Source organism: Balaenoptera acutorostrata, chromosome 8 (assembly GCF_949987535.1).
Source record: "Balaenoptera acutorostrata chromosome 8, mBalAcu1.1, whole genome shotgun sequence".
In the NCBI taxonomy this organism is placed as follows: domain Eukaryota; kingdom Metazoa; phylum Chordata; class Mammalia; order Artiodactyla; family Balaenopteridae; genus Balaenoptera; species Balaenoptera acutorostrata.
The window spans coordinates 60,381,647-60,405,833 of NC_080071.1; the positions used below are offsets into that span (position 1 = coordinate 60,381,647).

A 24,187-nucleotide genomic window follows, 5' to 3' on the forward strand; every position below is an offset into this window, starting at 1 on the left:
GAGCCAGGAGAGCCAATGGTGCACAGTTCTGGTCCAAAAGTCTGCAGACTCAAGATCCAGGAAGAGCTGATGCTTCCATGCAAGTCCAAAGGCAGGAAAAAGCCAATGTTTCAGTCAAAGGCAATCAGGCAGGAGGAATTTTCTCTTACTCAGATTTTTTGTCTATTCGGGCTTTCAGCTGATTGGATGAAGCCCACCCACATTAGTGAGGGCAATCTGCTTTACTCAGTCTGCTGATTTAAATGTTAATCTCACTCAAAACATCCAGAATAATATTTGACCAAATATCTGAGCACCCCCTGGCCCAGTCAGTTTGACACACCCAATTAACTGTCACAGCCACCAAGTCATTGCCTTAGTCCAGATTGTCAGTATCTCTCATGCAGACTAATGCAACAGCTTCCTCCGATCCAACACTAAACTACTTCTGTCCATATTCAATCCTATTGATAGGATCATATAAAATGCAAGTTGATCATGGTATTTCCCCTACTTAAAATTCTTCAATGGTTCTACATCTGAAGCACTTCCAAATTTTTCCAATAAAGAACTCCTGTGGGTAGAGGACAGTGAAGGTCTCTGGAGGTGTAACTTAATGCAATCAGACACAAACCACAGATCTTGGAATCATTTTGTTATCTTGAAAATTTGTGACTTTTTAATTCTACTGCATAATATATAAATGTTAATTTTAAGATAACATTTTCCCTCTCAAAATCTTTGAGCAAAGTAATACTCCAGAAAGATGCACCATATCTTCCAGTGCTTTGTGTTGCCCTGACACACCCTTGAGGACTCAAAAGAGTAAAATTTACTCACATTTGAGAAGCATAAACCTACACTGATGATGATGGTGATGATAAAACATTTATTACTTTAATAAGTAGCTAACAACTGAGAATTCTGCTATTTGTTACTATGTTCCAAGTGCTTTATATGTAACTTATTTAATCATTACAATAACTCAATTGGGTAGTTGTTATTTTTATCCCATTCAATAGATGAAGCACAAAGAGCTGAAGTAACTTGCCCAAGGTCACACAGCTAGTACCTGGCAGAGTCCATGCAGTCTGGACTCTAGAGCCTGACCTCTTGACCACCATATCTTGCCTGTGACTGCTGCTTTGGCTCATCTCCCATTGCTCCTTTCCTTGCTCCTATGCACTTTGCAACCCACAACAAACTACTCACTGTTCTCCATTATAACATAGCCTCTTATGGCTCCCACCTGTTACTTATGTGCCGTCTTTGGGGAATGTGCCTCCTCGCCCTTACAAAATCAACCTGATGCACCACTACTCATTTTTCAAGTCTTACATCGAGCACTCTTTCTTTTGTGGATCCTTACTTGATAATACTTTCCTCCTAACTCCCCCAAGAAGTATGGGAAGCCCCTTGGCTGTGTCCCACAGACCTCTATGTTAACCTCTAGGAGGGCTCCATCTCATTTGTATTATCTCATTTTTTTTTACATGTTACCTTTGCATTAAACCATGAGCTACTTGAGGGCAGGGACCAAGTCTCATTTATCTTTGTATTTTTAGTGCCTTGGGGGTATAGCAAACATTCAATAAATGTTTATTGAATAAATGGATAAATAAGGAAATAATAATCAGTAAACATAAGAAAAACATTAAACTTTACTATTTCAACAAATCACCAATATCAAATGGACAAAATTTATTTTTAATGATAATACCCAGTGCTGACAGGAAATCAGCACTTCAGAATATAATTTCCTATTCTATACCTAATTTCCTCAATCCCGTTTCAAGTATTTTCCATTCCTTATTCTTGGATAGCACCATAGATTAAATATCTCTCTTTCAGGTGCTCATTTTTCTTTGATCTATTTTTACTGTTGAAATTGCAAGACTAATTGACATACTATACGTTAAGTTACTTTTGGCCTGCTAATTGCATTTTTTTGACCATAGGCTTTTTGCTGAAAATTTGGAGTAACAACTGGAGTGTGTGGAAGTGGTGGGTAATGCTACCATACTGCAGAGCAGAAAACTGGCAACTATTAGGCATCTTGATCTTAAAAGTTCCTCACCTCTTTCTGCAAAAGGAACATCTCACTGGCCAACTTTCCTCGTTAGGCTTCCCCTCCCTTCCCTCCTTCAGCCACGAAGTTGGCAACACTTCTCTTCTTTTCTTATCTCCAGACCTCCTCAACTCCTCTCTCCAGGGCTACACCCAGAAACTCAAAATATCTTCCCCCTTAAACAAAACAATTCACTGCTTTCTTTATCTTGGAGTCTAGTTCATTCTGGCCATGCCTTAAGACAACCAAAATTCTCCATCAAATGGATTACATATTTTAAATGCCACATGATATAACTGTGTTAATAAGACTTTAACACTTACGTCACAGGGTCTGTTCTTTCTGGAGGTGGTGCAATATTCATAAACATAGATGGCTTAATAATTTTCTGAAGAGGTTTTAACTGAGGAAAATAATAAGTATATATTAACACTGTTTAGTTACAATTCTAGTTCATCCTAATACTACTATCCCCCAGGACTTAAATGATATATATAAAGAGGAAAGGAATTAAGAGAGGAAGAAAGAATTAACATTGAGCACTAAGTATCTGCCAAGAATTTTGCATCTTTAATATTATTTAATCATCTCAATAATCCTATGAGGTAGATAACTATGCCTATTTTACAGATAATACTGAAGATCAGTAATTGTTCAAGGGCTACCCAATAGGCACGAGAGCCAACATTTGAATGCAACTTTATCTCCTCCAGTGCAAGTCCTCTTTATACATTATCAGGATAGGTAAGTAGGGGACTATGTTACTGAAAAGTTCATGGACATAAAATCAAATAGAACTTTTATGAAATTTCCCACTCTTTTCCTTACAATGCCTTTGTTCCTAGTTTTTAGTAGAGTCCACCTACATAAAACAATACAGTATTTGCCCAGTCTTATTCGAAAAGGATCTATCTCCCTAAGAATGGGATTGTTACATGTTATATCCAGACACAACACCTATCTCTGAACTTGGTACTCATAAACTATGTCACAAAAAGGACTAAGCCTTTTGTGACACAGTTTAGGACTAATTTATGATAAGAAAATAGGCAAAATGAAAAGAAAGAAAAATCAAAGCAGAAAAGGGAAAAAGAAAAAAAGCTTGTGTCTAGTGGCTTTCATCAATATATTACTTACCTGTGATTCAAAATGTATTAAAAAACATTATGATATACCACAGGCAAAATTTAAAAATACATTTTACAGGGATTTCCCTGTTAACACACAGCAGTAGACTTATTTAATAAGACTGATGTACCGACTCTCAATTCCTAATTAAAAAACAGCCAAGAATATGAAAAATAGCAAAAACTGAAAATTAAAGATTATATGTAAAGTATAGGGGTCATTTCTCCTATATAACAGCAGTACTAATGGGACTGAATTCATAAATGCCCCAAAGCTGTGACAATACCCAGGGATATCAAGATTTCTTTCAAACACTTGGTGAGAATATATGTTGGTACAATTTTTCTAGAACAATTTCTTGAAAAGGCCATTACTGACAATGATTTCCATTCTAAGAATCCGGCCTGAGGACATAATGAAAGAAAAGGATATAGGTTAATGTACAAAAATTTTCTCTGCAACATGGATATATGTAGTAAATTTAAAGGGGCAGGCTAAACCTAGGAAGATACCTTCTTTGGGCATATTACTGTCTTGATGAATCAAGAAGGGTTGATGTTGAAATAATCATGGGGAGAAAGGATTATATGTGATTAAAGTACAAAATATCTGAATAACATCAACGACTCCACTTTAATGATTATTTTTAGATATAAAAATCCACATTCATTTCTTCAATACTTAATTTTGTTTTCAATTATGTAAGTGTATGTGTACACACACACAAAAGTATTATAATGAAGACATTTTGAATAAAATCTCATTATTTAAAAATGTATGAACAAACAATGGTAAAGTTTCATTTTTCTTTAGGCTAGAGAAAAATGGTGTTCTTTTAAAAATATTTTAAAGATTTTATCAAACTGGAAAGGATAGAGGCTCAGGAGGATGATTTAACTGAAGAGCTGCAGTAGAATTATTTTTAAAAGAGGGGAGGGAACTAACCTGATGTGAAAATCCATAACCAAAGTTTCCATAGGAGAACATAAATTCCACTTCTGCCCTGCAGATAAACTAAACATGTGCCAAATTTATTTTATTGTTTGATCAGAAAGATATATTAATGGAGAGGTGATAACAACTGATATTTTTACCTCACAAATCTATAAGTTAGAAAAACCAAAGCATGAATCTCTTGATTTAAAAAAAAAAATTTACACAAGTAACTCCTATAGAAGAATCTATGGCATTCCTAAAATGTTAAAAACCTTACATTAAAGTTAAGGAATATTACATGATTAAAATATGAAAAATATCAATTTACAATTGTTAATAGAATTATGCAGAGATACATATATACATATGTACATATGTATTCATATCCATGTATATAATATTTTTAAGTGTTTATTCACACTTTTCCCATCTCCACTTCCATTTTCAGATAAAATTTTGATTTAGACAAGTGATTTCATCTCTCTGAACCACAGCTGGCTCATATGTGAAATGAAGAAGGGTGTCAGAGGTTATGCCCTCAAATGTCCATCATTCTGTTTTTTATGTTTCCTATCCCCGATCTGGCTATTGGCAGCAGAAGCCTCTCTGAGTAGATGATCAATTAATCAAGATAATAATTTTTAAGTACTTAAAAAGGAATTCAAGTAAGAACTGTAAACAACTCTTTAGAAACTCCTTAAGGAGGAAAATAATATTTCCTCAATTCAGTATGTGAGGATCTAAGGCTATGCAAAGAAGCAGCCAGAGGCGTTTTACTCTCTTACCCAATGATTTCTAATTTTTGTGTTCACCATTTAGCAGTAAGATAGCAGCATTTTAAAAAAAGGTGGAGATGAAGATTGTGAGCAAATATTATACTTTCTACTTAATATATTTCCATTAGTTCAAACAGTGACTGGTAGGGTAACAAAAGAATAAAAACAATATCAGAATAAAGTTACATGAAATGTTAAGTGTGTGCACAAAGCTTTGGAAGTTTCAGTAAAGTTCTTACTGTGTTTTTATTCAACATTCGGAGTTCTTCAGTAAAGCACCCTTTCTAGAAAAAGTAACAAAAATAAAATTCTTAAATATAGAATCACTGATGTAGACCCTTGTATATTATCTAAATCATTTCATAACTTTTTAAAAATCACGTAATGATGTTTAATGCACATATAAATTTAATAGCTAAAATACAAAAATAATGAATGTTTGGAAGAAAATAAAAATTCCAGGTTGTACCAGAAATAAATGTTAATATTTACATTTATGTTTTAAAGAAATATGTTCCTGCTGCTTATACTTAGAGGAACTGCCAGGTCTGCACTCCTTTTGAGGGGTTAAACATGAATCTACATGATAGGCTGACTCATGACAGAACTGAGTGCTTCTCTCATCTCTTGGGGACTGTTGGGATCTTTTTAACCAGGGAAACATTTGGTATCCTTGGTCACCATCTCTGATTATCTCTGCTGTGCTATGAGTCCTCCCATCTAATACAACATTCAATGGTTCTCTTTCTTTCCAGCATTTTCCATTGTGGCTCATGGAACCCCCATTCCATGGTTGACAAGCAACCTTACATCTTTAACTGCTCCACTAAACATTTCCAGCTTTCTTTAGCTCAGACCTGCCTCACCACTAAGGATGCCGCTTCCATTACAGACTCCTCAAGTGAAGGCCCTCACATCTCAAGGTTAGGTGGTGGGGTAGCATCCTCCATACTCTCTTCTATTGCTTCCAGATCTTATTATTTATTATCTTATTATACAGATAAAGTTTTCCTCTTTTAAGGCTCATGCTCTCTGGCATGTCTTTCAGACATTCTGGTCACTAATTCTCATTTAGTGAAAACTTTGGTACCTGGTCTACATGTCCTCTGCACCCCCAAAACATAGCAATCCACAAGAACCTATTTAACACCTGTCCTCTCAGTTCCTGGTGAGGCATTATAATGAGGAAAATAACAGGTGGTGGTACAATGACAGACATCACACAAAATTAGCATATCATATATATTCTTCATATAAAGTCACAAGATTTCTCAGAAAATTCATAAGTCATTGAAATTGATTTCCTTAATGATCCTGTCAACATGCTCTTTATAGCTTCTTGCTTTTTAAAGCTTCCTTTTTCCCAAAGTGGGGAGTGGGGAAACATCTTACTGTTCCAAGACTGCCTTTGTCTTCTCTTCTCTTTTAAAAATGGTGTCTCTGCTTTTGATGGAAAATTCAACCTACTGATTCATCTCCCTCATATATAAGTAAACTTTTAGTCATACTTTTAACTACTGTAAATGTCTTTGAGTTATTTCTGAAGGTCCCACTGAGATCTACCCAATTGAGTCTTCATTGGAGCCAATTAAATGTTCATCCTGAATGTGCATCTAACTTATCCAAATCCACTGAGTTTTAGGCTTGCCTTCACCCAGCTCCACTGATGAGCTTCAATGTGTGACAGTGAGCTACTTGGTTCCCTGTCCTGAATTTGACTCTGCTCTGCACAAAGCAAGTTACATGGCTAAACCCAGTAGTCGGGGTGGGGAGCACTGTAGACTACTCAAAGGTATAGATACTGGGAAGCATGATTCTTTAGGGGGCATTACTCTAACAATCTTCCACACCTTTGAATTTTCTATCGCCTTTCTCAAATAATTACAGTAGCTATCAATCTTTCTAATTGTTGAATTTATCACCTAGTCTTAGGTTCATCTGGTATGGATCATACAGCCAAACCAATGAACACAAATGGTACTGCAATTCATTCCAAAATTAACAATATATTCCCTTCTATAATCAATACAGAAATATTATAAACTCCAATATACTTATATGCCTTAATTGGACCCCAGAGCTTAACAATTAGCTGATGTTTCTGGTTTCTCCCAGAGCCTCAAAGAAATCCAAAATTATCAGGGATAGGAAGGAACAAGGGATTAATGATACAAGTACAGACCAATTACTTTTTTTTTTTTTTGGCTGCATTGGGTCTTCGTTGCTGCGCGTGGGCTTCCTCTAGTTGCAGTGAGTGGGGGCTACTCTTAATTGCGGTGCGTGGGCTTCTCATTGCGGTGGCTTCTCTTGTTGCGGAGCACGGGCTCTAGGCGCATGGGCTTCAGTAGTTGTGGTACGCGGGCTCAGTAGTTGTGGCACACGGGCTTAGCTGCTCTGTGGCATGTGGGATCTTCCCGGACCAGGGCTCTAACCCGTGTCCACTGCATTGGCAGGTGGATTCTTAACCACTGCGCTACCAGGGAAGCCCCAATTACTTTTTTTTCTTTTATAAAGTTATGCAAAACCTATTATGTGATTTGTTTAATTCAATTCAGCATCTTTGTCCTCCAAAATCAGGCCAATTATATTCAGAAAGCAATTGATACCAATTGGTAATCATAAACAATACACGTGTACTTTCCAAGTATACAAGTGAGATAATTGTTGTACAATCAGACAGCCCTGCCATGCTTCCAAACATGATCTGTAGTTTGGGTCTTATCATCAGGTCTTTCCAACTCAACCAAGCACTAGATTTTACCAATCTGCATGAGGATTTCTACCATGGCTAGTAGTTCTATCATCAAGTGGTCTATAATCTATCCCTGCATGTGACCCAAATAGCAAATGACACAGCTCAAGCTTTAGAGACCAAAGAGACAAGCGTAAATTTGTTGACTAGCATCATAAATTGTAAAAGGCCTTTTAATTTTTTTTTTTTTTTTTTTAAACAGTCAATTGCCTTTTTTTATTTTATTTTATTTATTTATTTATTTATTTATTTATTTACTTTTGGCTGTGCTGGGTCTTCGGTTCGTACGAGGGCTTTCTCTAGTTGCGGCAAGTGGGGGCCACTCTTCATCGCGGTGCGGGGACCGCTCTTCATCGCGGTGCGCGGGCCTTTCACTATCGCGGCCCCTCCCGTTGCGGGGCACAGGCTCCAGACGCGCAGGCTCAGCAGCTGTGGCTCACGGGCCCAACTGCTCCGTGGCATGTGGGATCTTCCCAGACCAGGGCTCGAACCCGTGTCTCCTGCATTAGCAGGCAGATTCTCAACCACTGCGCCACCAGGGAAGCCCCAAGGCCTTTTAATTTATGAAGGCAGTCAAAGGGTACAAACTTCTAGTTACAAGATAAATAAGTACTAGAGATGTAGTGTACAACATGATAAAAACAATCAACACCATGCCATGTTATACATGAAAGTTATTAAGGGAGTAAATCCTAAGAGTTCTGCTCATCATAAAAATTTTTTTTCTCTATTTCTTTAGTGTTTTGTCTATATGAGATGATGGATATTCATTAAACTTACTGTGGTAATCATTTCGTCAGGTATGTAAGCCAAATCATTATGCTGAACACCTTAAACTTGTACAGTGCTGCATGTAAATCACATCTCAATAAAACCAGAAGAAAAAAAAGGCCCTCCTAAAAAGATGTTCAACATTATTAGCTGTTAGGGAACTGCAAATTAATACCACGATAACACTACACAGCCATCAGAATGGCTAAAATAAAGAATAGTGACACTACCAAATGCTGATGAGGATGCTGGATGATGAGAAACTGGATCACTCATACATTTCTGGTGGGAATGTACAATGGCACAGCCACTATGGAAAACAGTTTGGCAATTTCTTTAAAAACGGTACACACAAACTACCTTATAACCCAGAAATTTATCTGAGAAGTGAACACTATGTTCACGCAAAAACCTGTGAATATAGTAACTTATTCATAACAACCAAAAACTGGAAACAGCCCAGATGTCCTCCAATGGGCGAATATTTAAACAAATTGTGGTACATTCACACCATGAAGTACTACTCAAGAACAGAAAGGAATGAACTATGGATACATGCAGTAACCTGTATGATTCTCCAGAGAATCATGCTAAGTGAAAACACGCCAATCCTAAAAGGTTACATAATGTATGATTCCATTTATATAACATCCTTGAACTGAGAAAATTACAGAAATGAAGAACAGACTGGTGGTAACCAATTGTTAAGGAAGGGTAAGGGCAGGAAGGAAGTGGGTGTAGCTATAAAAGGGCAACATTAGGGATCCTTGTATAGATGGAAACGTTCTGTATTTTGGTTGTGATACTTACCATAGTTCTGAAAGATGTTACCATCAGGGGGAAAATGAGTACATAGGATCATGCTGTATTATTTCTTTCAGCTGCATGTGAATCTATAATTATCTCAAAATAAAAGTTTAAAAAAAGGTCACTTGGCTATTTAAGGTGGGCCAAACTCATCCATGGGACTTATTCTCCCATCAGGTCTATTTTGAATAGGGCTGGATACAAACTAAATGCAAAACATTTGCCTCATAGTTCTTATCTTCCTCTATTGTCTGATGTCCAGATGCTTAAATATTATTATAAAACTATCAGCCCAAGCCAACATCAAGCCAATAAAAGTGCATCAAAAAAAAAAAAAAAAAAGACCAAAGTCCTCATGGTAAACTTTGTACTTCTGGGGTCTGAGTTTTGACCAAAAGGGGGTAACTGAGAAATTCTAATAAGGAAAATGATGTAATATTTAATTAAGGTAGAAGTGCCTGTAGAAGAATTCTGACAGATAATACACAGAGGCAGCATACCACAGCTAAAATCATAAGGCTTTGGAGGGAAATCCATAAATAACCAAAATTTCTTTCTCTGGTAACTCTGATCAATAAATAACATGGTCTCTTTACCTATGATGTAGCAATTCATCATAGAGACTCATAGAGGGCAATTCATCATAATGTAGAGACTTTCTGCAGATACGCACTGGAAGATATGTTCAAAAAAATTCACTGCAGCAATGTGCACAATAGTAAAAAACTGAAAACAATCAAAATATCCATTAAAAAATTATAGATAAATAAACTGGGGAATACTCTCACATGGAATGTATATAGCAGTGAAAAAATGAGTACTAGGCTAATGAAATTAAGTGTATTACTCTTAGAAACATAGTATGTTTAGAAACACAAAAGATACTATTTTTTGTAACTTACATTAAGTAGTAAAACTAGAAAAGAGCAAGAGAATATTAAATACAAAGTTCAGAAGAATCATTATCTTTTCTTGGAGGAAAGGGCAGGCGGCAGTAGACAGCGAGAGAGAAGGAACCACAGAATCTGTGTATAAACTCTGCCTAAAACTTTGGCTGACTCCTAAATGACACATGCACAGGGGAGACTGCAAGCAGCTCAGCTAAAGATAAAAGAACTGAAGTGAAACTGGTGCTGACAATTCAGAGAGTTTGTGGTTTGGGTCTTGTTTAGAAACATCTCAGAAAACAAAATAAAACAAACAAGCAAGCATGCTTAGTCTTTTAGGTTGTATCATTGCCCTTCCAGAAAATAAATTTTTAAAAACATAGAGAACAAACGTATGGATACCAAGGGGAAAACGGGTGGGAGATGGGATGAGTTGGGAGATTGGGACTGACATACATACACTATTGATACTGTGTATAAAATAGATAACTGGTGAGAGCCTACTGTATAGCACAGGGAACTCTACTCAGTGCTCTGTGGTGACCTAAATGGGAAGGAAGTACAAAAAAGAAGGGATATATGTATACGTATTGCTGATTCACTTTGCTGTACAGTAGAAACTAACACAATATTGTAAGGCAATTATACTGCAATAAAAAATTTTTTTAAAAAACATTATGCTGTTGCAAACTAACTTTTTTTTTGAGCCAGAGGAAGATATTGTTTACTAAGCACGTAACACAGATAATAAGCAAGAGGAGTCCATCGGGTACAGATAAATCTTAACAACAAACACCAACTGGACAATGTGATACCAAGGTGAAAAAAATTTTGATACATACCTGAATTACTTCATAAAGATGTACCTGAATACTCCCTAATAAGAGAAGATATTTTGTACTGTCATGTTGCATTAGTTCTAAGTAAATATTATTCTTCTCATCATCTTGACGTCGAGGAACCTTGATACAAAATACATATGAAAAGAAGCATTAAATTTTCAGTCTGAGTTTCAGACATAATTTCTGAACAAATACATCCATAAAATACACTTTTTGAAACACCCATTTTTTTGAAACACCCATTGCCTATACACTCTCTTCTTAACTCTACTCAAAAGTTTAGCCTAAATACTCTACTGAAACTACATTATCAAAGGTAGTCCAGTAACCAATATCCAACCCAAATAATCTAGGTAATCCAAACATTTAATACCAAAAGACATCCAACATCCTTTTCTGTCTTTTTTCTTTTACTTTTTGATAAAGTGTATATCATTGTCTCAGCTTGAAACTCTCTTCCAACCTTGAGGTTTGTAACACAATACCATTATTATAAGACCTTTAAAGTTCATATACTCTTTTGCTAATTTCAAATAAATCTCATGCCTCCCCACCCTAATATTCTAGGTGCCTTTAAAAAATTTTTTTTAATTGAGATAGTATTGACATATCACATTGTATTACTTTTAGCTGTACAACATAATGATTTGATATTTGTATAAATTATAAAATGATTATCACTGTAAGTTTAGGTAATATCCATCATCACACAGTTACAATTATTTTCTTGTGATGAGATCTTTTAAGATCTACTCTCAGAAACTTTCAAATATATAATACATTATTGTCAACTACAGTCACCATGCTGTACATTAGATCTCAAGGACTTATTTATCTATTTATCTTATAACTGGAAGTCTGCACATTTTTACCACCTTCATCCATTTCACCTACCCCCAAACCCCACCTCTGGCAACCACCAATCTATTTGTTCTCTTTAACTATGAGTTCTTTTTTTTTTTCCTTCTTTTTTTTTTTTTTTTGGCTGTACCACACAGCTTGCAGGATCTTAGTTCCCTGACCAGGGATTGAACCCGTATCCTCAGCAGTGAAAGCACGGAGTCCTAACCCCTGGACCACCAGGGAATTCCCTCATTTTATTTTTTTAGATTGTACATATAAATGATCATACCATATTTGTCTTTCTCTGACTTATTTCACTTAGCATAATGCCCAAATCCAACCACGTTGATGCAAATGGCAGGGTTTTTTCTTTTTTACGGCTGAATAAGATTTCATTGTGTATATATACCACCTTTTTCTAATCCATTCACTGTGGATGGACACTTAGGTTGCTTCCACATCTTGGCTATTGTAAATGCTGCGATATACATGAGGCTGCAGATACCTTTTTGAGACCGTGATTTCATTTTCTTTGGGTAAATACCCAGAGGAGGAATTGCTAGATCATCTGGTAGTTCTAGTTTTAATTTTTTGAGGAACCTCCGTATTTTTTCCACAGTGGCTGCAACAATTTACATTCCTACCAACAGTGCACAAGTGTTCCCTCTTCTCCACATCCTCACCAACATTTTACCAGGTGTGGGGTGATATCTCACTGTGGGTTTGATTTGCATTTCTCTGATGATTACTGATGTTGAGTACCTTTTCATGGACCTGTTAACCATTTGTATGTTTTCTTTGGAAGAATGTCTATTCAGATCCTCTACTCATTTTTTTAATTGGATTGTTTGGGTTTTTTTTTTTCTACTGAGTTGTAGTACTTTATATATTTTGGACATCAACCTCTTATCAGATATATGATTTGCAAGTATTTTACTGCATTCTGTAGGTTGCATTTTCATTTTGTTGATGGTTTCCTCAGCCATACAAAAGCTTTTTAGTTTAATGTAGTCCCACTTGTTTATTTTTGCTTTTGTTGCCTTTGCTTTTGGGGTCAAATCCAAAAAAATCATTGCTAAGACCAATGTCAAGGAATTACCTCCTATGTTTTCTTCAAGGAATTTTATGGTTTCAGGTCTTATGTTCAACTTTTTAACCTATTTTGAGTTTCTTTTTATGTATGGTATAAGATAGTGGTCCAGTTTCATTCTTTTGCCTGTGGCTGTCCAGTTTCCCCAACACCATCAACTGAAGAAACTGCCCTTTCCCCATTGTATATTCTTGGCTCCTTTATCATAAATTAATTGACCATATACATGTGGGTTTATTTCTGGGCTCTCTATTCTGTTCCTTTGAGCTACGTGTCTCTTTTTATGCCAATAGCATATTGATTACTATAGTTTTATAATATAGTTTGAAATCAGAAAGTGTGATGCCTCTAGCTTTAATCTTTCTCAAGATTGCTTTGGTTATTTGGGGTCTTTTGTGGTTACAACAAAATTTAGGATTGTTTTCCTATTTCTGTAAAAAATGCCATTGGAATTTTGATAGAGATTGCATTGTTTTAGGTAGTATGAACATTTTTTTTTTTTTTATAGCTACTTTATTTATTTATTTATTTATTTATTTTTGGCTGTGTTGGGTCTTCGGTTCGTGCGAGGGCTTTCTCTAGTTGCGGCAAGCGGGGGCCACTCTTCATCGCGGTGCGGGGACCGCTCTTCATCGCGGTGCGCGGGCCTTTCACTATCGTGGCCCCTCCCGTTGCGGGGCACAGGCTCCAGACGCGCAGGCTCAGTAGTTGTGGCTCACGGGCCCAGTTGCTCCGTGGCATGTGGGATCTTCCCAGACCAGGGCTTGAACCCGTGTCCCCTGCATTAGCAGGCAGATTCTCAACCACTGCGCCACCAGGGAAGCCCCAGTATGAACATTTAAACAGCATTAATTCTTCCAATCCATAAGCATGGAATACCTATCAATTTGTGTCTTCTTCAAATTCTTTTATCAATGTCTTATAGTTTCCAGTGTACAGGTCTTTCACCCCCTTGATTAAATTTATCCCTAGGTATTTTATCCTTTTTGATGCAATTGTAAATGAGACAATTTTTCTTTCTGACAGTTTGTTATTAGTGTATAGAAATGCAACTGGGGCTTCCCTGGTGGCACCGTGGTTGAGAATCTGCCTGCCAATGCAGGGGACACGGGTTCGAGCCCTGGTCTGGGAAGATCCCACGTGCCGCGGAGCAGCTGGGCCCGTGAGCCACAATTACTGAGCCTGCGCGTCTGGAGCCTGTGCTCCGCAACAAGAGATGCCGTGACAGTGAGAGGCCCACGCACCGCGATGAAGAGTGGCCCCCGCTTGCCACAACTAGAGAAAGCCCTCGCACAGAAACGAAGACCCAACACAGCCATAAATAAATAAATAAATAAATAAATAAACAAACAAACAAAAATGCAACTGGTTTTGTATATTGATTTTGTATCCTACAATTTTACTGAATTTATTAGTTCTAACAGGTTTTTTGTGTGTGTGGAGTCTAGATTTTTCTATATATAAAAAATAGAGACAGTTTTTCTTCTTCCTTTCTAATTTGGATGCCTTTTATTTTTCCTTCCTAACTGCTCCAGCTAGGACTTCAATTATCATGTTGAATAAAGTGGCAAGAGTGGGCATCCTTGTTTTGTTCCTAAAAAAGCTTTCAGTTTTTCACCATTGAGTATAATATTAGCTGTGGGTTTTTCATATATGGCCTTCATTATGTTGAGGTACATTCCCTTTTTACCCACTTTTTTGAGAGTTTTTGTCATGAATGGATGTTGAATTCTGACTGCATCTATTGAGATGATCATGTAATTTTTATCCTTCTTTTTATTAATGTGGTATATAATATAGACTGATTTGCAGATGTTGAACTACCCCTGCATGCCTGGAAAAAATCCTACTTAATCATATTAATATAACATGTATGATTCTTTTAATGTATTGCTGAATTTGGTCTGCGAATCATTTGTTGAGGATTTTTGCATCCATGTTCATCAGGGATATTAGCCTGTAATTTTCTTGTAGTGTCCTTGTCTGGTTTTGGTATCACAGTAATGCTGGCCTTGTAACATGAGTTTGGATGTGCTCCCTTCTCTTTTATTTTTTGGAAGAATTTGAGAAAGACTGCTATTAATTCTTTAAATATTTGGTATGCCTTAGAAGCAAACACAAGTATTCCTTAGAAGTGCTACTTTCACCCTAGACCTCAAAAAAGGTCCACAAATAATTTTCCAAGGAAAATGAGCATACCAAAGTCAACAATAATTAAGACAGCAAGGAAACAAAGCACCACGAATGAGATCAGCAAAAATAGACCATAAAAGCATGAAGTATTGGAATTTTAAAGAACTATGCTTACTCTATTTAAAGGAATAAAAGACAAGCTGAAAATACAGCCCAGGACCAGGAAACTTTAGAAGTCATTTAGCAAGTTTGAACAAAATCTAAATAGAACTTGTAGAAATGAAAACTAAAATAAATGAATAAAAACACTCAGTGTATGGACTCAACCACAGATTCACTGCAACATATGAGAATTCATGAACTGGAATACATATCAAAGGAATTATTCAGGATGCAAAGAGAGACAGAGTGATGGAAAATATGGAAAAAAAGTTAAAAGACATGGACAACAGTGCAATAGTGTAAGAACATCTAACATATGTTAAAGTTCCAGGAAAGAAAATAAAGGATCAAGAAAATGGGACAGAGAGACAGTACTGAAGAGATAATGGCTTAGAACTTTTCAGAACTGATGAACAGCAACAATCTAGTTTAAGCAGACCAACAAATCCCAACAGGATAAACAGAAAAATCCAAATACAGACACATCAGAGTTAATTTTTTTAAATACAAAAAACAAAAAAACCCCAAAAAAACATACACACACGCAAAAAGAGAAAAAGATACTCAATTTTCAGAGGTGAAAAATTTATAGGTAACTTCTCTCCAACAAATAGACACAGGAAGGACTGCTTTCTTCTTTTCTAATACATTTTTGTATTATTCCTCATGGTTGCTCTAGGGGTTAAAATATGCATCCTTAACATACTGCAGTATATCTTGAATTAAAATTATACCATATCATGCACAATAGCATAATTCCATTTACACTACTCATCCTTTGTACTATTCTTCTTATATATTTCACTTCTACAAATGCTATAAATTCTACCATTCGTCATCATTAATTTTTTTGAAAAACTCTAGTCTTCGGCCCCACCCAACAGCCTGTAGGCTCCAGTGCTGGGATGCCCCAGGCCAAGCAATCAACAGGGCAGGAACACAGCCCCACCCATCAGCAGACAGGCTGCATAAAGTCTTCTTGAGCACAGAGCTGTGGGTAAGCACACACCTTGACATGGCCCTGCCCACCAGAGGGACAAGACCCAGCTCCACCTACCAGCAGGCAGGAACCAGACCCTCCCACCAGGAGGTCTGCACAAGCCCCTTAGACAGCCTCAACCACCACGGGGCAGAGAGCAGAGGCGAGAAGAACTACACGCTGCAGCCTGTGGAATGGAAACCACAATCACAGAAAGAAAGATAAAATGAGACAGCAGAGGAACATGTCCCAGATGAAGGAAGAAGATAAAACCCCAGATGAAGGAACAAGAACAACTAAGTGAAGTGGAGATGGGCAATCTACCCAAAAACGAATTCAGAGTAATGATAGTAAAGATGAGCCAAGATCTCAGAAAAAGAATGGAGGCACAGATGCAGAAAATACAAGAAATGTTTAACAAAGACCTAGAAGAACTAAAGAACAAACAAACAGAGATGAACAATAACTGAAATAAAAATACACTAGAAGGAGTCAATAGCAGAGTAACTGAGGCATAAGAACAGATAAGTGAGCTGGAAAACAGAATGGCAGAAATCACTGCCACAGAACAAAATAAAGAAAAAAGAAATGAGGACAGTCTAAAATATCTCTGGGACAACATTTTTTAAAAATATATCTTTATTGGAGTATAACTGCTTCACAATACTGTGCTAGCCTCTGTGGTACAACAAAGTGAATCAGCCATATGCATACATAAATCCCCATATCCCCTTTCTCCTGAGCCTCCCTCCCACCCTCCCTATCCCACCCCTCTAGGTGGTTATAAAGCACCGAGCTGATCTCCCTGTGCTATGCGGCTGCTTCCCACTAGCTATTTGCTTTGCATTTGGTAGTACATATATGTCCATGCCACTCTCTCACTTCGCCCCAGCTTACCCTTCCCCCTGCCCGTGTCATCAAGTCCATTCTCTACATCAGCGTCTTTATTCCTGTCCTGCCCCTAGGTTCTTCAGAACCTTTTTTTTTTTTTTTTTTAGATTCCACATATATGTGTTAGCATACGGTATTTGTTTTTCTCTTTCTTAGTTCACTCTGTATCACAGTCTCTAGGTCCATCCACCTCACTACAAATAACTCAATTTCATTTCTTTTTATGGCTGAGTAATACTCCATTGTAGATGTGTGCCACATCTTCTTTATCCATTCATCTGTTGATGGACACTTAGATTGCTTCCATGTCCTGGCTATTGTAAACAGACCTGAAATGAACATTCTGGTATATGACTCTTTTTGAATTATGGTTTTCTCAGGGTATATGCCTAGTAGTGGGATTGCTGGATTGTATGGTAGTTCTATTTTTAGTTTTTAAGGACCCTCCATACTGTTCTCCATAGTGGCTGTATCAATTTACATTTCCACCAACAGTGTAGGAGGGTCTCCTTTTCTCCACACCCTCTCCACCATTTACTGTTTGTAGATTTTTTGATGATGGTCATTCTGACCAGTGTGAGGTTGATACCTCATTGTAGTTTTGATTTGCATTTCTCTAATGATTAGTGATGTTGAGCATCCTTTCATGTGTTAGTTGGTAATCTGTATATCTTCTTTGGAGAAATGTCTATTTAGGACTTCTGTCCATTTTTGGATTGGGTTGTTTTTTTGATATTGAGCTGCATGAGCTGCTTATATATTTTGGAGATTAATCCTTTGTCAGTTGCTTCATTTGCAAATATTTTCTCCGATTCTGAGGGCTGTCTTTTCATCTTGTTTATGGTTTCCTTTGTTGTGCAAAAGCTTTGAAGTTTTATTAGGTCCCATTTGTTTATTTTTGGTTTATTTCCATTTCTCTAGGAGGTGGGTCAAAAAGGATCTTGCTGTGATTTATGTCATAGAGTGTTCTGCCTGTGTTTTCCTCTAAGAGTTTTATACTGTCTAGTCTTACATTTAGGTCTTTACTCCATTTTGAGATTTTTTTGTGTATGGTGTTAGGGAGTGTTCTAATTTCATTCTTTTACATGTAGCTGTTCAGTTTCCTTAGCACCACTTATAGAAGAAGCTGCCTTTTCTCCATTGTATATCCTTGCCTCCTTGATCAAAGATAAGGTGACCATATGTGCGTGGGTTTAGCTCTGGGCTTTCTATCCTGTTCCATTGATCTATATTTCTGTTTTTGTGCCAGCACCATACTGTCTTGATCACTGCAGCTTTGTAGTATAGTCTGAAGTCAGGGAGCCTGATCCTCCAGCTCCATTTTTCTTTCTCAAGATTGCTTTGGCTATTTGGGGTCTTTTGTGTTTCCATACAAATTGTGAAATTTTTTGTTCTAGTTCTGTGAAAAATTCCATTGGTAGTTTGATAGGGATTGCATTGAATCTGTAGATTGCTTTGGGTAGTTTAGGCATTTTCACAATGTTGATTTTTCCAATCCAAGAACATGGTATATCTCTCCATCTATTTGTATCATCTTTACTTTCTTTCATCAGTGTCTTAAAGTTTTCTGCATACAGGTCTTTTGTGTCCTTAGGTAGGTTTATTCCTAGGTATTTTATTCTTTTTGTTGCAATGGTAAATGGGCGTGTTTCCTTAATTTCTCTAATTTTTCATCATTAGTGTATAGGAATGCTAGAGATTTCTGTGCATTAATTTTGTATCCTGCTACTTTACCAAATTCATTGATTAGCTCTAGTAGTTTTCTGGTAGCATCTTTAGGATTCTCTATGTATAGTATCATATGATCTGCAAACAGTGACAGTTTTACTTCTTCTTTTCAAATTTGGATTCCTTTTATTTCTTTTTCTTCTTGGATTGCTGTGGCTAAAACTTCCAAATCTATATTGAATAGTGGTGAGAGTGGGCAACCTTGTCTTGTTCCTGATCTTAGTGGAAATGGTTTCAGTTTTCCACCATTGAGAACGATGTTCGCAGTGGGTTTGTCATATATGGCCTTTATTATGTTGACATAAGTTCCCTCTAAGCCTACTTTCTGGAGGATTTTTATCAAAAATGGGTGTTGAATTTTGTCAAAAGCTTTTTCTGCATCTATTGAGATGATCATATGCTTTTTATACTTCAATTTGTTAATATGGTGTATCGCACTGAGTGATTTGCATATATTGAAGAATCCTTGCATTCCTGGGATAAACCCCACTTGATCATGGTGTATGATCCTTTTAATGTGCTGTTGGATTCTGTTTCCTAGTATTTTGTTGAGGATTTTTGCATCTATGTTCATCAGTGATATTGGCCCGTAGTTTTCTTTTTTGTGACATCTTTGTCTGGTTTTGGTATCAGGGTGACGGTAGCCTCATAGAAAGAGTTGGGGAGTGTTCCTCCCTCTGCTATGCTTTGGAAGAGTTTGAGAAGCATAGGTGTTAGCTCTTCTCTAAATGGTTGACAGAATTTGCCTGTGAAGCCATCTGTTGCTGCGCTTTGGTTTTTGGAAGATTTTTAATCACAGTTTCAATTTTAGTGCTTGTGATTGGTCTGTTTATATTTTCTATTTCTTCCTGGTTCAGTCTCGGAAGGTTGTGCTTTTCTAAGAATGTGTCCATTTCTTCCATTTTATTGGCATATACGTGCTTGTAGTAATCTCTCATGATCCTTTGTATTTCTGCACTGTCAGTTGTTACTTTTCCTTTTTCATTTCTAATTCTATTGATTTGAGTCTTCTCCCTTTTTTTTTCTTGATGAGTCTAGCTAATGGTTTATCAATTTTGTTTATCTTCTCAAAGAACCAGCTTTTAATTTTATTGATCTTTGCTGTCGTTTCCCTCATTTATTTTTCATTTATTTCTGATCTGATCATTATGATTTCTTTCCTTCTGCTAACTTTGGGGTATTTTTATTCTTCTTTCTCTAATTGCTCTAGGTTTAAGGTTAGGTTGTTTATTTGAGACGTTTCTTGTTCCTGAGGTAGGACTGTATTGCTGTAAACTTCCCTCTTAGAACTGCTTTTGCTGCATCCCATAGGTTTTGGGTCATTGTGTTTTCACTGTCATTTGTTTCTAGGTATTTTTTGATTTCCTCTTTGATTTCTTCAGTGATCTCTTGGTTATTTAGTAATGTATTGTTTAGCCTCCATGTGTTTGTATTTTTTTAAAGATTTTTTCCTGTAATTGATACCTAGTCTCATAGCATTGTGGTCAGAAAAGATACTTGATACGATTTCAATTTTCTTAAATTTACCAAGGCTTGATTTGCGACCCACGATATGATTTATCCTGGAGAATGTTCCATGAGCACTTGAGAAGAAAGTATATTCTGTTGTTTTTGGATGGAATGTCCTATAAATATCAATTAGGTCCATCTTGTTTAAGGTATCATTTAAAGCTTGTATTTCCTTCACTGATCACTTTCACCAATGATCTGCCCATTGGTGAAAGTGGGGTGTTAATGTCCCCTACTATTATTGTGTTACTGTTGATTTCCCCTTTTATGGCTGTTAGCACTTGCCTTATGTATTGAGGTACTCCTATGTTGGGTGCATAAATATTTACAATTCTTATATTTTCTTCTTGGATTGATCCCTTGGTCATTATGTAGTGTCCTTCTTTGTCTCTTGTAAAAGTCTTTGTTTTAAAGTCTATCTTGTCTGATATGAGAATTGCTACTCCAGCTTTCTTTTGATTTCCATTTGCATGGAATATCTTTTTCCATCCCCTCACTTTCAGTCTGTATGTGTCCCTAGGTCTGAAGTGGGTCTCTTGTAGGCAGCATACACATGGGTCTTGTTTTTGTATCCATTCAGCCAGTCTATGTCTTTTGGTGGGAGCTTTTAATCCATTTACATTTAAGGTAATTATCGATATGTATGCTCCTATTACCATTTTCTTAATTGTTTTGGGTTTGTTATTGTAGGTCTTTTCCTTCTCCTGTGTTTCCTGCCTAGAGAAGTTGCTTTAGCATTTGTTGTAAAGCTGGTTTCGTGGTGCTGAATTCTCTTAGCTTTTGCTTGTCTGTAAAGGCTTTAATTTCTCCGTCAAATCTGAATGAGATCCTTGTTGGGTAGAGTAATCTTGGTTGTAGGTTCTTCCCTTTCATCACTTTAAACATGTCCTGCCACACCCTTCTGGCTTTCAGAGTTTCTGCTGAGAAATCAGCTGTTAACCTTATGGGGATTCCCTTGTATGTTATTTGTTGCTTTTCCCTTGCTGCTTTTAATATTTTTTCTGTGTATTTAATTTTTGATAGTGTGATTAATATGTGTCCTGGCATGTTTCTCCTTGGATTTATCCTGTATGGGACTCTCTGCACTTTCTGGACTTGACTATTTCCTTTCCCATATTAGGGAAGTTTTCAACTATAATCTCTTCAAGTATTTTCTCAGACCCTTTCTTTTTCTCTTCTTCTGAGAACCCTATAATTCGAATGTTGGTGTGTTTAATGTTGTCCCAGAAGTCTCTGAGACTGTCCTCAATTCTTTTCATTCTTTTTTCTTTATTCTGCTCTGTGGTAGTTATTTCCACTATTTTATCTTCCAGGTCACTTATCCGTTCTTCTGCCTCAGTTATTCTGCTATTGATTCCTTCTAGAGAATTTTTAATTTCACTTATCATGTTGTTCATCAATGTCTGTTTGCTCTTTATTTCTTCTAGGCCCTTGTTAAACGTTTCTTGTATTTTCTCCATTCTATTTCCAAGATTTTGGATCATCTTTACTATCAGTACTCTGAATTCTTTTTCAGGTAGACTGCCTATTTCCTCTTCATTTATTTAGTCTGGTGGGTTTTTACCTTGCTCCTTCATCTGTTGTGTATTTCTCTGTCTTCTCATTTTGCTTAACTTACTGCATTTGGGGTCTCCTTTTCACAGGCTGCAGGTTTGTGGTTCCCATTGTTTTTGGCATCTGCTCCCAGTGGGTAAGGTTTGTTCAGTGGGTTGTGTAGGCTTCCTGGTGGAGGGGACTAGTGCCTGGTGGACTAGTGTTCTGGTGGATGAGGCTGGATCTTGTCTTTCTGGTGGGCAGAACCGTGTCTGGTGGTGTACTTTGGGGTGTCTGTGAACTTATTATGATTTTAGGCAGCCTCTCTGCTAATGGGTGGATTTGTGTTACTGTCTTGCTACTTGTTTGGCATAGGGTGTCCAGCACTGTAGCTTGCTGGTTGTTGAGTGGAGCTGGGTCTTAGTGTTGAGATGTAGATCTCTGGGAGAGCTTTCACCATTTGATATTATGTGGGGCCAGGAGGTCTCTGGTGGTCCAATGTTCTGAACTCGGCTCTCCCACCTCAGAGGCTCAGGCCTGACACCCAGCCGGAGCACCAAGACCCTGTCAGCCACACAGCTCAGAAGAAAAGGGAGAAAAAGAAAGAAAAGAAAGAACGAATGAAAGAAAGAAAGAAAGAAAGAAAGGAAAGGACAGAAAGGAAGGAAGGACGGAAGGAAGGAAGAAAAATAAATAAAATAAAGTTATTAAAATACAATAAAAAATCATTAAAAGTAAAACATTTAAAAAGTAATTAAAAAATAGAAAGAAATAAAGAGAGCAAACAAACCAATAAACAAATCCACCAGTGATAATAAGCAATAAAAACTATACTAAAAAAAAAACAAAAGGAAAGACAGAACCCTAGGACAAATGGTAAAAGCAAAGGTATACAGACAAAATCACACAAAGAAGTATACACATACACACTCACAAAAAGAGAAAAAGGAAAAAATATACATCTATATTTTAAAAAAAGGAAGAGGGTAACCAAATCAAACAAATCTACCAGTTATAATAAGCTCTAAATACTAAACTAAGATAAACATAAAACCAGAAACAAATTAGATGCAGAAAGCAAACCCCCCATCTACAGTTGCTCCCAAAGTCCACCGCCTCAATTTTGGGATGATTCGTTGTCTATTCAGGTATTCCACAGATGCAGGGTACATCAAGTTGATTGTGGAGATTTAATCCACTGCTCCTGAGGCTGCTGGGAGAAATTTCCCTTTCTCTTTTTTGTTCGCACAGCTCCTGGGGTTCAGCTTTGGATTTTGCCCCACCTCTGTGTGTAGGTCACCTGAGGGAGTCTGTTCTCCGCCCAGACAGGACAGGGTTAAAGGAGCAGCTGATTCCGGGGCTCTGGCTCACTCAGGCTGGGGGGAGGGAGGGGTACGAAATGCGGGGTGAGGCTGCAGCGGCAGAGGCCGGTGTGACGTTGCAACAGCCTGAGGCACGCCATGTGTTCTCCCGGGGAAGTTGTCCCTGGATCACGGGACCCTGGCAGTGGCGGGCTGCACAGTCTCCCGGGCGGGGAGGTGTGGATAGTGACCTGTGCTTGCACACAGGCTTCTTGGTGGCTGCAGCAGCAGCCTTAGCATTTCATGCCCATCCCTGCTGTCTGCGCTGAGAGCCACAGCTTGCGCCCGTCTCTGGAGCTCATTTAGGCCATGCTCTGAACCCCCTCTCCTTGTGCACCCTGAAACAATAGTCTCTTGCCTCTTAGGCAGTTCCAGACTTTTTCCTGGAGTCCCTCCTTGCTAGCTGTGGCGCACTAGCCCCTTCAGGCTGTGTTCATGTAGCCAACCCCAGTCCTCTCCCTGGGATCTGACCTCCAAAGAAGCCAGAGCCTCAGGTCCCAGCCCCCACCCGTCCCGCCCTGGAGGGTGAGCAGACAAGCCTCTCAGGCTGATGAGTGCTGCTCAGCACCGATCCTCTGTGCGGGAATCTCTCCGCTTTGCCCTCTGCACTCCTGTTGCTCTGCTCTCCTCCGTGGCTCCAACGCTTTCCCACCACCACCCCCCATCTCCACCAGTGAAGGGGCTTCCTAGTGTGTGGAAGCTTTTCCTCCTTCACAGCTCCCTCCCAGAGGTGCAGGTCCCGTCCTTATTCTTTTGTCTCTGTCTTTTCTTTTTTCTTTTGCCCTACCCAGGTACATGGGGAGTTTCTTGCCTTTGGGGAAGTCGGAGGTCTTCTGCCAGCGTTCAGTAGGTGTTCTGTACGAGTTGTTCCACATGTAGATGCATTTTTGATGTATTTATGGGGAGGAAGGTGATCTCCATGTCTTACTCCTCCACCATCTTGAAGGTGCCCCCTTGCTGCTTTTAATATTTTTTCTTTGAATTTAATTTTTGTTAGTTTGATTAATATGTG

At 37.8% G+C, this 24,187-nt stretch overlaps 1 protein-coding gene across 1 annotated transcript in view; it reads right to left on the reverse strand.

The window, feature by feature from the left end:
- C2CD6 (C2 calcium dependent domain containing 6) overlaps positions 1–24,187 on the reverse strand; it is a 120,243-nt gene that overhangs the window by 49,685 nt on the left and 46,371 nt on the right. Inside the window, exons 5-8 of the mRNA XM_007190533.2 lie at positions 10,947–11,066; positions 5,127–5,171; positions 4,121–4,189; positions 2,371–2,450 (exon numbers count right to left, since the gene is read on the reverse strand). Of these exons, the coding sequence (XP_007190595.2) occupies positions 2,371–2,450; positions 4,121–4,189; positions 5,127–5,171; positions 10,947–11,066 (314 nt within the window). The remainder of the gene's footprint in view (positions 1–2,370; positions 2,451–4,120; positions 4,190–5,126; positions 5,172–10,946; positions 11,067–24,187) is intronic.